The 15,548-nt window shown below is 39.2% G+C and overlaps 1 protein-coding gene across 3 annotated transcripts in view; it reads left to right on the top strand.

Moving 5' to 3' along the window:
- The window catches only part of KCNQ5 (potassium voltage-gated channel subfamily Q member 5), a 553,330-nt gene that overhangs the window by 415,387 nt on the left and 122,395 nt on the right, over positions 1-15,548 (top strand). For all 3 annotated transcript variants that reach the window (XM_045074791.1, XM_045074792.1, XM_045074793.1), the window contains exon 3: positions 2,433-2,559. In XM_045074791.1, the coding sequence (XP_044930726.1) occupies positions 2,433-2,559 (127 nt within the window). The remainder of the gene's footprint in view (positions 1-2,432; positions 2,560-15,548) is intronic.

Below are 15,548 nucleotides of genomic sequence, written 5' to 3'. Positions count from 1 at the left end.
CTGTCAGATTCAGGATGCTCTCCCTTCTCTGAGTCAATAATATTTTGCTCCTTATAACTGAAATAAAGTGGATATTTTAGGAACCAATAGACAGAATTTGGTCAAAGTGGTTTTCCTACTTTTGTTCCCTATCACATCCCCCACAGCCTGAGCTCCACGCCTGAAAGAAATGTCCCACAGTCATCTGCTGAGCTCTCATCTCCATTGCTGCTTACCCAAGGATTAGAAATTTTATCCCTTAGGTGAACCTGGGTGGCTCAGTCAGTTAAGTGTCCAACTCTTGGTTTCAGCTGAGGTCAGGGTCTCAGGGTCATGATCTCAGGGTGGTGAGATCAATTCGGAGGCAGGCTCTGCACTCAGCAAGGAGTCTGTTTGACATTCTCTCCCCTCTCCCTGCTTGCGCATGCCTGCTCTCTCTCTCACACACAAATAAACAAATCTTTAAAAAATAATTTTAGCCCCTTGTAGAGAACTTCTAGTAATGGTCTAATAAGAAGAGACTTCTAACCCTAGTATACTTTCCCCAAGGCAGAAACTGTGACCCTGTGGTGAGATTCAATTACAGCCTCCTCTTCTTTTATTTGGAAATGAAGGATATTTCCCCCTAATGCAAAACAAAACAAAACAAAAAAACAAAACAAAACAAAACCTACCAGCCGCAAGCAATATTCCTGAACAACGGGCCCTGAGTAAAGAATTTGTAGGTGTAGTCTACCCTGCCTCAGTGTAATATAGAAGCGGTACAGTGGTGGCCTGCCTTACTCTAGAATAATGACCATGCATCTCTTGGTGTCATCCATTCCTATGAAAACAAAAAACCATTGTCTGATGTGCATTGTTGCTCAAGCTCTTGGGTATCCCTTAGAATAAGGCCTTTCACCAGTGGTGTGCTGAGTTTCCTGGCACAAGTAGGGGTTAGAGGCAGAGATGAAAAAGTGGACCTGCCATGAAAACTAGATTGGACACAGGCAAACTACATGGGCATCTTGGGTCATGTTTTCTCTGTGTGGAAAGGTGTGCTGGACTGAGTACAGGTGGTCTGGCACTTTGGCCTCAGTTTCCTCATTCATAAAGTAGGGATTAAAAAAAATACTTACCTTGTAATATCATGGTGGGGATTAAATGAGTCTACACTTTTAAAACACAAGTTTAAAGTTTTAAGTCCCTATAAGTAAGCAGCGATGACAGTGGAGATTTATTTTTTATCATGAGAAATATTTGTGGGTTACTTAGTACAAAATAACAGGATAGAATAATCTCTCTCTCCTGGGCTCTGCAAAAGTGTGACATATTATCACATGTGCAAACTGAAGAGAGAGACATTTGCCTGAAACTTGCAACAAAAATGCCATTTTTCTAAATTTGATAACAGTTTTTATCTTGGGATGCAGGGTGGGAGATTAAGATCTTTACTTTCTATGCTTTATATTATTAATGTGAAGTTTAAATGTTTTAATAAAGACCATGTATCCCTTTTATAATTAATTACAATAGAAATGCGCATCATTCTGCATTATAAATGCTAAGTCGACCCTTGTTCAAAGAAAAGAAAGGGAATTATTTTTTAAAGGAGAATAAATTTTGGTAGACTCAGTGCCTCTCCGTCTAAAGGGACAACAAGGTGACTATGACATGCTTGCTCCAGAGATGTTTTATTCTTACAAAGTCCATTTGGTTTCTCATTCTATGACCCATTACTTAACGCACCACGTTAGTTGGTCTTTGCCCAGGGTTCACTCTCAGCTATTCCTAAATAATCTCAGTCATTTCCCCAGAGCAAGTGTTATATTCTGGGTATCTCTCACCAAAAGACAACAGAAATATGAACAAGCTTCAAATCTGGAGATAAGGGTCTCATTTCAGGCAAAGAATATATGTGTCACACACACAATAATGCCTTTGAAACTTGCTGTCTTATAAGAAGATTTTGACACCATAACAGAAGAACTCAGTATCCTTCCATGTGTTTACTTCTTTTTCTCTGAGAAGGACTCTTCAGGACTTAAGGATGATATTCACTTCTTGCAGCAGAATGAAAGTCTGTTTTTTGTAAAAGTGTAAAGCTGTGTTTTCAAGGTCCCCTCCTGATTTTCAGGTATTTCACATGTTACTGGGTGGCTGATGTCAGTTCCACTGTATATGCCGCACAAGGCAGAGCTATAAGTCAACCTGTACATTTAGTATTAAAGCTGATTCCTAAACTCGTACAGTGTTGGACTTGAATAGGAATGGCGTGACGTGATGGGAGGTGCAGACAATGTGAGGGTCACGTGTGCTCCAGGGCTAGTTCGCTTTGAAGAAGAGGGGCTAACTCGGGGCACTAACAGCTATACTTTAGATGAAGTGCCTGAATGTCCAGAAATGCCCAGGAGCTTCTCGCTGTGGTTTGCTCTGTAACACCTCTCTCTAACATGTCTTATTTCATATTTTAGGAGTTCGTGATGATTGTCGTCTTTGGTTTGGAGTTCATCATTCGAATCTGGTCTGCGGGTTGCTGTTGTCGTTATAGAGGATGGCAAGGAAGACTGAGATTTGCCCGAAAACCTTTCTGTGTTATAGGTGAATATCAAAGTCCTAGATAATGAATTTATGTCACTACCTCTTTTTTTCTTCTGTCTTCTCTTTTGCAATATTGAACCAATATTAAAAGATAACATTCCTGGAATATTTACTATGGGCCAGGCACTTCTGTGTTTTAAAAGTGTCAACTCATTTAATCCCCACCATATTCCTATAAGGTCAGTATTTTTTTTTATCCCCATTTTACAAATGTGGAAACTGAGGCAAGGAGTGGTGAAGTAAGTTTCTGAAAGCCATACATGTAGAAAGTGATGGAGCTGACAGTTTGGGCCAGACGGTCTGGTTCTAGAATATCCACTTGTATCAAATTAAGTTACACAGAAATGTATGGTTCAGCAGTGTCCTGAATTAGGAAAGCATTGATTTCAATAAATATAAAAGCCCCTTTTGGCTCGACAATATGAGCAATACTCCTTTTAAGCTGTCAGTCACCTGGAGTAGACAGCAGTGTATTAGCCCTGATAAAGCGCATCAGTCATCATGCCTTAAGAATGATTACAAGTGTGGCTCACATTACACCTGGGTACCTGGAGGCAGCCCCCGAATGAACGCCACTTCTCTGCGGCTTTCTGGCTGTTGCAGCTTTGGGGGGATTCCATCACCTGGGGACCAGCCTGAAGTTATCCTTTTTCATGATAATGCCATACAGCGTTCTGGGCTGGAGACCTAGCATCTCCCAGTAATATATTTAAAAGTCTACCATAAAACTGAAAACCGATCTCAGTTTTCAAAATTAATTCATTATTTTTTAAAGTTAATTGCCTACCCCATAGCCCTTTATCCCTAAGTTTCAGTGTGGATTTCCTAAGAATAAGGCTGTTCTTTTACATGACCTTCCACACATTGAACATTCATGCGATACTTCTCCTAATTTGCTGATTGTATTCCTATTTTATCAGCTGACCTAATAATGTCCTTCACAGCGTGCTTGCCTCTCCAGTGCCAGTCAGGTCGAGGATGACTTGCTGCGCTGAGCTCTCCTCTCCCTCTAGTGTCTTCCCATCTAGTACAGCTCCTCAGCCTTTCTTTGTCTCGTAGAACATTAACATTTTTGAAGAAGATAGCCTATTTTTAAAAAACAGAATGTTCTTCCTTGGGGGGTGGGGGTGAGAAAACCCTAGATATGAAAGCTGTTGTTGTTGTTGTTGTTGTATAAAAGTTACATTTGGTTTTCTTCTCTTTTTTTCTTCCCATTTCTTTGGCAGTCATTCAAACCCAAATGCTAAAAGTTCTTGGTGAGGCTGACTTCTTTCAACTACTTCCCATCTGAGGAAGTATGTTTTTATTTATGAGCTTGTCTGACTATCTTCATCAACAGCCTGTTTTCCATTTCGTTTGTGGTGTCAGGAATTGCCGATTAATCTTCTTTGTTTCCTCCTTTCCCCCTGTTCCCTGTGATAACCACAGGGTGGACTTCAGAGGGAATTGGAGAAAGTGTCTGCTCCTCTCTGGGCACTGTTGAGAAGAATCCTTCCTTCCATCCCTGCTGTGCAGGGTAGAGCACTGTCCTGGGGATGGGAGAAAGGGTGGCCCCCACACACACAGCCACTCAGTTCATTTCAGTATAAGCGCATTTTGAAAAGGTCACCATCCAGTCAACCAAACCTTATGGAGGGAGATGTGGCTGTGTGTGAAGCACTGGAGTTACAATGGTGAATCTAGTAAAATTCTAAGTTAAACCTATCTTGAAATACTTATGCAGTCTTTGTCTTGCTGCCTGTCTTCAGTCCTTTTCGGAAGCCATCATGCGAGGAGGAGAGAAGGTAGTAACTCCCAGACTTGCAGGTTCACCCAATCCAAAGGCATATCCATGAAGGCATTTGATTTTTCTCTCTGAAGACTGTTTTCTCTTTTTGAATTCTGTGCTCCAGAGATACCCAGAAGGACTTTTACTTCATGTGAAACTATTGCACAAGTACTTTCTCTCCTATAAGGGGCCCAAATAAAACAATTCACAGGGCAGATGGTTGGCCAAGATTCACTCAGCTTCTGCAGGATGACGTCGGTTCATGGGTGACTGCAGAAATGTTCCATCCGAGATTTTATTTATTTTTTATTTATTTTTTTAAGATTTTATTTATTTGACAGAAAGAGAGACAGCGAAAGAGGGAACACAAGCAAGGGGAATGGGAGAGGGAGAAGCAGGTTTCCCGCTGAAGCGTTTAGCCGGAAGCAGGGGCTCAATCCCAGGACCCCGGGATCATGACCCTAGCGGAAGGCAGAGGCTAACGACTGAGCCGCCTAGGCGGCCGTCCATTCTAGATTTTAAAACCAATTAAAAATTGGCTTTGGTCCAATTCCAGTAGTAATGTCAACATATTTCTGGTCTCCAACCTAAAAAAGTTCTCTCCCAGATGCCTGCTGCCTTTTGGTAGCTGTTTTCAGCTCTAGATACCTCCAGCACATCTTTGTCCCTTAATTGTTCTCTTCCTGTCTCAGGTCCTTGTGGTCTTGGTAGAATACATGGTTCTAAAAATGATGTTGGTATATCTGTAATCTTCATCACCTTTGAACCTGTCTCCGTCCAGCCGAATTGATGTCCTAGTGAAGCATGTTCAAATGGGGCTCTTCAGTGTGAAGTCAGTAAAGTTTAAGCCATGCAGAGGAACCAAATGTCATCTGCCTGAAGGCTATAGCAGGTGACTGTGGAAACCCATTCTAGGCCTGTTTAATAGGCCCATAAAAGTGATTGATACCAGTGGTAAAATGATAGAGTGCAATGTAAAGTGAAACCTGTAATTCCCTTGTTCAACCTAATGTATTGTGGTAAAATGGGGGGAAAAAAAAGGAAATAGCATGTCTCGCATCTCTCTGTGAAAACTGCTCCGAGTTTGCAAACGGAGCTGATCTCTCAAGGCTCCATGCATTTGTAAGATCTGATTACTCTCAACATGCCAAAAACACACCCAAGTGTTTTCAGCAATTTTGAGCATTCGGAAAAAGGATATAGAAAAGACGGTGGTGGCCTGGCTGTTCTTCAACGGTGGAAATGCTTTCTGTGGGCACATCAATGTTGTTCTTTCTAACTGGAAACAGACCGAAACTACTGCCGTAGTTAGCGAGCCTCATACAGAATTGAGCCCAACCAAGCTGATAGTTTGTGGGCACAAGCTGCTAGATGCCCCACAGGCTGAGTCCCCAAGACTAGAACTACCCTCCCGACCTGCTTACCCTCTCTACCCCTGCATCCTAATGAGAATGAGGAACATTTTAAATCACAAAATCATTATATACTTGTGTTTGGATGGCACATTTTGAACAACTTTAACTTAAGGGGGGGAAAAAATTATTCAGTTTTTTTTTTTTTAATTAGATGCTTTCTTTTATTACCATATTGATTTACCTCTGCTTAGTTTGGGGAATTTGCTTTGAAAACTGGTAAAATTTGATCTTGAGTTACAGAATTCTTCCTTATACCTCTGTGTTCAATTTACATCTCTTCTTGAAGGCTCTTTTGAGGTAATATGTCTACAGCCATAGGCAATAACCACTGTGTTAGCAGTTTGGAGAGTCAAGTATATTTTGAGGCTGACTACCCAAGCTGCCCTTCACTTATCTGGACTGGCTACTTTATGGTTTCTCTACCTTCAAACACCAAACGCTCACTCAATGACCTCAGGATCGAGAATGTGTGAAATAACCTCCAAGACTGATTTCTTAGTCATTCTTTTTCTTAGCTTTCATTAATGACCTCCCTGAAAATTGCAAATAGTACCAAAGCCGGGTACTTAGATCACGATAATGAGCCTGATGTGTCAGGAAGCCAACAAATTACTTCTCACAGCGGCTTTTTTGGATTCTCTGGTGACTCTTTCTAAAGACAGATATAACAGAGCCATATTTCTCAGTCTTGCACTGTGCGTCTCAGGGAAGCAGAAAAAAATCAGCCTATTATTAATCTTGGATCTGTATTTGATGCTAAATATAAGTTGATTTCTTTTTCCCATTTTAACAGTTTTCCTTCAGTGTAATCTTTCCACAAGAAGACAAAAGAGGCAAAGCACAGCATAAATGTTTCCCCCATGAGTTGAGCATATATGCTTTTGACATGAGATAATAGTCACTCAGGAATATGTATTTTTTTTAATGAGGAAAAATATAACCAACTTCTGCTTTAGCTAAAACCAAATCAAAACCCTTATTAAAATCAACCACACACCAAGGCCACCCTAGTATATCTGTGAGTTCATCTTATTAAAAGGCAATTGCAGCCACTAATGTGTTAAGAAATTACATCAGAGACTCCCTGAACCGCCACAGGCTTCTAAACTGAAGATTTGAAACATTATGTTTCCTTTTCTCTGCCTTCCCCATCTTTTGTTCTAAGAGACTTGCTCTTAAACCATGTCATTTTCCAGATCTTCCGATCTCTCCTCTCATTTAGTAGAAATTCTTGTCTCTGAGATGATTTTCTGAGGGTCATTTACTCTTCTGCTTCCACTCTTTACTTCTCAGCATTCAGACTCCTTCAGTGCAAATAGATTCCGTCCATGTGATTGGTTGGACCATCTGAAAACACTTAAATCCCATCGGATTCATGAATCACAAAACACTAAAGTCATTTCAGTCCTTCTAGTTAATAGCTGATATTCATTGAGACTTGCTATATGCTAGGTGCTGCTCTAAGCGCTCTATAAATATTGCCTTGTTTAATCCTACATGGGTATTATAATACCTATTTCAGAAATGATGAAATAAGACTGAGCTTAAGAAGCTTGTTCAATGTTAGAAATATGGTAGGTAAGAAGTGCCTGGCTGTTTCAGTCAATTAAGCATCTGCCTTCAGCTGAGGTCATGATCCCAGGGACCTGGGATCGAGCTTCCTAGGATTGAGTCCTGCATCGGGCTCCCTGCTCAACGGGGAGCTTGCAGCTCCCCCTGCTTGTGGTCTCTTGCTCTTTCTCACTCTCTCAAATAAATAAATAAAATCTTAAGGGGGAAAAAAAAAAGACATATAGTAGGTGAAAGAACCAAGATTCATCTAACTTTGTGTTCAACCATTCCACAGAATTTTGATGCTAACCACCTGGAACTAGCACACACCCCACAGGTGAAGGGCAGTCAGTCCCACAAGACACTCTCCCAACCCCTGACTTCAGATGCCAGGCCACACACACTTCAGCCAGGCTGACTTCCCATTTGGGGGTTCCCATAACCCGCTCCCACCTCAGGTTCAATAATTCACCTGGATGACTCCCAGAATTCAGGAAAGTGCTTTGCTTACTATTATCAGTTTATTATAAAAGATACCATTCAGGAACAGCCAAATGGAAGAGATGCATAGGGTTAGGTACTTGAGGTAAAGGAATGGCTAACATGGGGCTTTCATAACCTCTCCATGCAGGCTGCCCTCCCAGCACCTTGGCATGTTCACCAATCTGGAAGATCTCTGAACCCCATGGTTTAGAGATTTTCACAGAGATTCCACTTTTTGACACAATTAACTCAATCATTGGCTATTGGTCATTAAATTCAGTCTCTGGGCCCTGTTCCCTTCCCTGATGTCTGAGGGTAGAACTGAAATTTCCAACTCTCTAATCATGCCTTGTTCTTTCTGATAACCAGAATTTCCAACTCTCTAATCATGCCTTGTTCTTTCTGATAATCATCCTGAAGTTGTCTAGGGACCCCCAGGTACAAGTCATCTCATTAGCATAAAAAGATACTTACCACTCCAGGGATTCCAGGGGTTTTAGGAGCTGTATGCCAGAAGTCCAGGACAATGACCACGTAACTTATTTCCCATTGTACCACACTACCCAACTGTAAGAAGATTGCCCTTATTGTTTACTTGTATTTTAAAACCAAGTTTAATTGAAACTTGCCCACTGCCATTAACTTACAAACAAAGAATCTGATATTTTCGTGTTCATCATTAGGAATCCAAGATCTTTGAATGAGAAGCCAAACTTTACAAAATATTAATTGCAGTATTGGCTTTATGTATTAGCCTTATTATATCAACTAAATCAGGTTATCTACTGCAGTTTTCTAACCTAAAAAGGAAATGGGGCTCTAAAATAGACTTAGTTGCCTTGTATCAGATTGCTTACTTTCTTGAGCAATGTTATTGTAAAGTTCTCTGGATATTTCCTAATTGGGGATATTACTCCCAGAAATGTCTTCCACTATTTGTTAATGTTATGAACTGTACAGAGACTTGTCTAAACAGATAATTGTTGACTTAGTACAAATTTGAACTTATAAAGTAACTTGATTAGCTGATATGTCTTGGCCATATAGACAGTGAGTGCCCTTAGATGGAAATGAATAGCTAAAGATTATTTCCCACACCTTCTATAAATTTCAGTACTTCACTATGATATATTGAACTAGTATTACATACTATCAAATGGATATGTAAGAAAATCATCCACAGAACACTTATTATGTGCCAAAGATGATCTTTGGTGCAAGAGACACAAAGATGAATAAAACAAGGCACGTGCCTATGAGAGTATGGTCTCCTGTGTCCTTAGAGCAAGGCAAAACTGGTAGGAGGGAGGCTAATTATGCTGATACAGAACAAAGGTGGTGGAGGTAGAAGTAGTCTTGGTAAGAAAGATATAGAATATCATGACTGATTATATAAGACAGAGAAGCAAAAGAGGTTTTGAGCTCATTCAACAAACATTTATACAACATCCACCATGTCCAAGCATGGTCCCATATGCTGGGGAGTCTGTGTTGTACCAAGTGGGCAAGGGCCTCCTTGTAGAGCAATCTTCCAGTGGATGGAGAAAAGTAATACACAGATAAATTTTTTAATTTTTTTAAAGATTTTATTTTTTTAACAGAGAGAGAGTAGGCAGAGAGGCAGTCAGAGAGAGAGGAGGAAGCAGGCTCCCTGCTGAGCAGAGAGCCCAATGTGGGGGCTGGATCCCAGGACCCTGGGATCATGACCTGAGCCGAAGGCAGAGGCTTTAACCCACTGAGCCACCCAGGCGCTCCTACACAGAAAAACTTTTTTAAAACAAGGTTGTGTCAATTAGAGATAATCGCAATGGAAAAAATAAAACAGAGAGATGAGGGTCTTCTTTAGGCCCAAGAGTCTTTCTAAGGAGTGGGCACTCAAGTTGACCTGAATATTAAAAAGAAACCATTCATGAGATTTAGGCCAGATTTTTCTAGACCAGGGGATAGTAGTTACAAATATTCTTGTGACCCAACAGCTTATATAAGGAAGAAACATAAGGTCATTGTGGCTGGAGTTCCACGAGCAGGACAGAGTAGTAGGAAATGATGGAGGGACCATCACACCCTGAGGACTATGTCCAGACATAGTCTTGCGTCAGGCATACAGACATCTTCTTGAGATGGGCCCCCACCAAGCATCCAATAGCTTCCTGAAAGATCTAACGGTGAATATTTGGGTTTTTAAAAAAAAAAGAAAGAAAAAATTTGGTCGGGCAATGAAAACTGTGGCTATCTAAGTCTCTGGGTTTTTAGTACCTGTTTGAACTACCTATCATTCCTTCCTAAACTATTACTTATTCAGAAGAATGTAAATCTCTTCCCTCTGACTTCTCCATGCATCGATACATATCACCCTTAGAAACATGATGTTTCAAAATTAAAAGAAAATGTGTTATCTTCTGTGAGCAACTCAATTAGGAGCATGTCATGGAAAATCTTTTTACTGCCCCACTGGTAACCATCACCAATGAGCAGTTCCCAAAGGGCTTCTTGCCAGAGGACTCGGCTGCATCCTCTTATGATGGTTGCAATGCAGATTTATGTCATTAAAGATTATTTATTTCCTTTGGGACATTGTCCCTTTTTGCCTTGAGATATTATCTGAAGATGTATGATCAATAAGAAGCATTAAACTGTCACTATGGGGTAAATTTTCAAAGTGGTGCTTAGAATTTGCCAGTATGAGTCCCCTTAACTTCAGAGGAAGTCCTGCAGTTCAAGCCACTGCACATGGCTTTGAAAATGTTCTACAGTATGTCTTCACTGTGCTGCTCTTTTTTTTTTTTTTTAATAAATACCGCAGAGCAGCTCAGTGCACAGCCGATTGCAGTATTTAAGAACGTGGATAATGTACTGTGCAGTAGGAGGCTTTTAAAATTAGATTTTAAAGCTTTATTCCTATTAAGAGTCACAACAACAATATAAATGCATCTTTAATTCTTCAAAGGGTACCTTTCTATAAAGGAATTTGGAGCTCGGTTAGTTATAGAACTCATAAAGCAGCACCATGTTCCTCTGAGATGTTGTTTATCTCCCTCCATAGACAGAAAAAAACTGAGGCTCCGGGAAGTGGGGGTGCTTTGTGCTCAGCCCTTAAGTTAGCAGTGAAGCTAGGAATAGAACACCAGCCTCCCCACAGCTCACAACTCTAAAGCACTGCCTCTTGCAAGAGTCAAATTTAATTACACTATAATCCGTTTAATCTGCACGCGGAAGAATAATGAAGGCGCAGGGAAAATGAATTCATTAACAGGTTGGTGAGAGACCGTGTTATGTAGATGAGCAACTTTCTTTTCAGGATCCCCATTTTCAGCATGTTCTGATTGTTGTCTGATGCCAGGAAAGATGAACTTCATTCTCCTGGCCACAGTTAACAAAGGACTTGTTGATTTTTCTTACTTTGAAACATAAGCAAAGATTCCACTTGAAAATGTTGTGGAACCACCTTTTTTGTCAGAAATAAAACATAAGGTTTTGGGTTTTGTTTTTTTTTAAATAGTAAGAGAGAAAATCGTGCATAATTCCCCTCTACGCTCCTTCTGGGGTAAAAGCAAGAACCCCATTGAGTTAAAGGCACAACTTACAGCCTTCCTTGAAACAAAAGGAAGTGATGAGTGAGGCTTTGCTTCATTTTTTGCTTTTGATAATTTTCCACTAATTCACTGTGGCTGTGTCCATGCCAGTCCATCTGCTGTCTATTCCTGCATGCACATTAGAAAAGAGATGATAGTTTAGGAGCTGTATTTAGATAAGAAATCATCCTTTGAAGCAAAAAATACCAAGAAATTAGGAGTTGGGGTACCTGGTGTTACATAAGTAGGAATAAAATTTCATGGTTTAAGTTGTAAATCATGATTATGGACTATCTCACATAACTCTTAATAATCATACTAAGTTGGAAGAGATTATGATCCCTATTTTATATGTCAAAAAACTGAAACTTGGAATAAGGGTCTTATCAAGGAGCACACAGCATATAAGCAAGAGAATCAATAAAGACAGAGGAAGGAAGAAGGGAGAGAGGGAGGGAGGAAGGGGAGATAGATGCACATCAAGTTCTGACTTCTGTGACACCACATGATCTCCCTGCACAACCGCCATGTGGCATAGGAACAACTAAATAAACCATATGGTGAGGTCTCATTCCTACCTGCAAATCTCCCCACACCCCACCACAGACATGAACTAATATGAAGTCTAAAAGAAAAGAGATGTTATATCATTAAAAAGTGCAGTTCCTTCTCTCAGTGGCCATCTTCCTAAGATCTGGCCTTTATTTCAACTTTTTATTTTGAAATAACTTTATACTTAGTTAGAAATTGCAAAAATAGCACAGAGTTCCCATGTACCCATATACCATTCACCCAGCTTCCCCCAATGATAACATCTTATGTAAGTAGAGCGCAATTATCAAAACCAGGAAGTTTATATTGATATATATTATTAACTAAGCTGCAGACCTTATTCTTATTCACAATTTTTGCATTCACTCAATTTTTCTATACACTGAAATGAAATTTTATCACATGTATAAATTAATTTAACTACCTCCACAATCAAGATACAGACTTTCCCATCCTCCTTAGAAATTTGGGGTGTTATCCCTTCAAAGTCATTCCCTCCCCCAATCCTAAACTCTGGGAACCTCTAATCTTCTCCATCACTATAACTGTCATTTTTAGAATGTTATGTAAATGGAATCATATGATCAACTATTCAGTCTTTTGAAATTGGTTTTTTTTTTTTTTTTTTTGCACTCAGCATAGTGCTCTTGAGATCTATCCAGATCACTGTGTGTATCAATAGTTCATTTCTCTTTCTTGTTGAAATGGTATTCCATCATGTGGAAGTACCACAGTTTATCCATTTACCTGCTAAAGGTCATTTGGATTGCTTATAGATTTGGGCTATTATAAATAAAACTGCTATGAATGTTCATGTAGAAGTTTTTGTATGAACATAAGTTTTTATTTCTCTAGGGTAAACACCCAGGAGTAGGATTACAGGGTTATATGATAAGTATATGTTTATCAGAATCTTCCAAGCTGTTTTCCAGAGCATGACCATTCCTTTTAAAATATAGAAATGCCTAGATCATTTCATGACAGTAAATTACATCTACGCTGACTTAAATGGCATTTCTTATTTTCATAGAAAATATATATTTCTGCTCTCTCTGTTTTTCTATGAAAATTATTTTAATAAGCAGAAGTTTCTGAAATTCATATTTAACCACTTGGTCAAGAAACAAATGAAAATTTAACCCATGAAGGAGGAGCTCTTCATGCTCTGGCAAATGAATGTAAATATGATGTTTATGTAGATGAAGTATTGAGGCAGCAATTAATATAAAAAGTCAATACTGCAAAAATTCCTGAAGCACCATTATTTAAAGCTAACTTTACTTTGTAGAGAGTCCTTATCCAAATAAACTTTACTGAGACCAATACTAGTTATGCTTGACTGCTAGAGGATATAATACAATATATATTATATATAAGATAATCACATTGCAACCTCAAAGGATGATTCCTGTGGAATAAAATGGGGATGGCTGGGTGGCTGAGTTGGTTAAGTGTCTGCCTTCAGCTCAGGTCATATCCAAGGGTCCTGGGACCAAGTCCCACAACAGCCTGCTTGCTGAGCAGGGAGCCTGCTTCTCCCTTTGCCTGCCGCTCCCCTGTTTGTGCTCTGGTATACTCCCTCTTTCTCTCTGACAAATAAATAAAATCTTAAAAATAAATAAGTAAATAAATAAAAATAAGAAATCTGGCCACAGTCTTTTTCAGTCAGACTATAAGTAAAGAGGCACTGATATTCCATAGGAATGCAAAATGGTATCACTGTTATGAAAAAGTGTCAATATCTACTAAAGGTACACAGCACTTACTCTTGACCCAGGAATTCTACTTCTAGTTCCATCAGTGTATAGTAAGTATTCAGTATAGCTGAAAAAACTAAGAATGCAATAAAGATATTTCTGTAGAGCTACAGAAGGACCCAAAATATATTAGGTGAAAGAAAAAAACATTGTCATATAGCATATAGAGTGTGTTACTCTTTGTGTAAAAATCTAAAAGTATATATTCATATTGCTTTTATTTCTATAAAGCAACATTGGAAGAATAGGTAGGGACAAAGTGAATGGGAACTGGTGGGGGAAATAGATTTCTCATCATTTACTTCTTTTTTGTTTTATACGTTCTTATTTATTTCCAGTTAGTTAACATACAGTGTAATATTATTTTCGGGTGTATAATATAGTCATTTCACGCATACACAAAACACCCAGTGCTCATCACAACAAGAGCATCCTTAATCCCCATCAGCTACGCCCACCAGCCTCCCCTCTGGTAACCATCCGTTTGTTCTCTGAGGGTAAGATGCTGTTTCTTGGCTTTCTTTTTTACTTCTTTATATCATTTTGATACTTAAACAATATAAATATATTAACTATTCAAAACTAAAGAAGAACTGTTGCCTACAGTGTAAATGTTTATGATTATCCATGCATTGCAGTATTTGGGTTGATTGGTTCATATAAGATACAGTTGTGCAAAAATCTCACTCAAGGCATTTTTATCATTGCAAAGAAAGATAATGTCAGAGATAACCTACCATAGGATGTTCACATAACCTACCATAGGATGTTCACATGAATGTCCACAATCCTAAGCTGAAATAACATTTAGCATTCTCTCTATTTCAATAGCATTTCTAACTCTCTTAACAAAGCCCTATTCTAAAAGGTGACCTACCATTTGCCTTAATTTGCTCTCCATATATGTCTTTATTTTCAAACTTGGAATTTCAGTCATATCTTCTCAAAAATTGCCCAAGAAGATTAAGTGAGATAATACATGCGAAGTGCTTCCTACAGGGCCTGGCATGTACTGCATACTCAACTGTTAGTGATAGTAAACTGAATTACAACAGTAATGGTGTCCGTGTATTCTCATCAATCCCAGAATTGATAAATACAATCCGAAAAAAAATTGGTAGGACCTCTTTGGATGTTTTGTTGATTGTTCTTTTCTCAAATTATCTTCCTCAATAATAAATTTTTAGACTTTGAGAGTCTACATATCTTAAACAAGAATAAATTTTATTTTAAAAAAGGAAGGGAAGAAACCACACCAGGAACTCTTTGAGTCTGAAGCTCTTTAGGTGTGATCATCACAAAAATGGTTGTGTTACGGTACCTAAAGGATGTTGGGGTAACAAGAGGGGGTTACAATTTGTAGCTTTGTTTTTGACTGGTTGTCAATTGTAGCTTAACCTGTTTTCCCCAGGAGGACTTTCTTCACCCCTTAACTAGGTAAACTGACTCTGCACTACATTTCTTGTTTACCTCCTGTCATAGCATCCGTCACCCGAGATTGGGGCCACTCCATTCAGTGTCTTCTATGTCAACTGTCTTTTCTCCCTGTGTGGGCCAAAGGTATTTGCCTCGACCACCTCCATCCATGCCCTATCCATACCCTTTACTGTTATATACCCAGGTCCTCGAATTTTCTTGCCACAATAAATGAGTATTGAGGGAATAAATAATTCAAAACATTGTCAGCTAATAGACATTCGTATGCAAAACCTCAAACCCCATTGCACCCTCTACACACACAATGTGAGAACAATATGAAGAAATTAAAAAAAAAAATGGGTGGCAGTTATCTAAGCAATGAATGCTAGAAAATAGCACCTTTGCCTTGGTTATCAGGAGGTTTCAGAAGAATAATTTTTGCCTGCATTTTTTTTTTTTTGGTCTAATTGCT

This window comes from Mustela putorius, unplaced genomic scaffold (assembly GCF_011764305.1).
Source record: "Mustela putorius furo isolate JIRA1106 unplaced genomic scaffold, ASM1176430v1.1 tig00000135_pilon_pilon_pilon, whole genome shotgun sequence".
NCBI classification, from domain to species: Eukaryota; Metazoa; Chordata; class Mammalia; order Carnivora; family Mustelidae; genus Mustela; species Mustela putorius.
The sequence above is the reverse complement of the archived record's forward strand: the minus strand, read 5'-3'. Positions and strand labels throughout refer to the sequence as shown.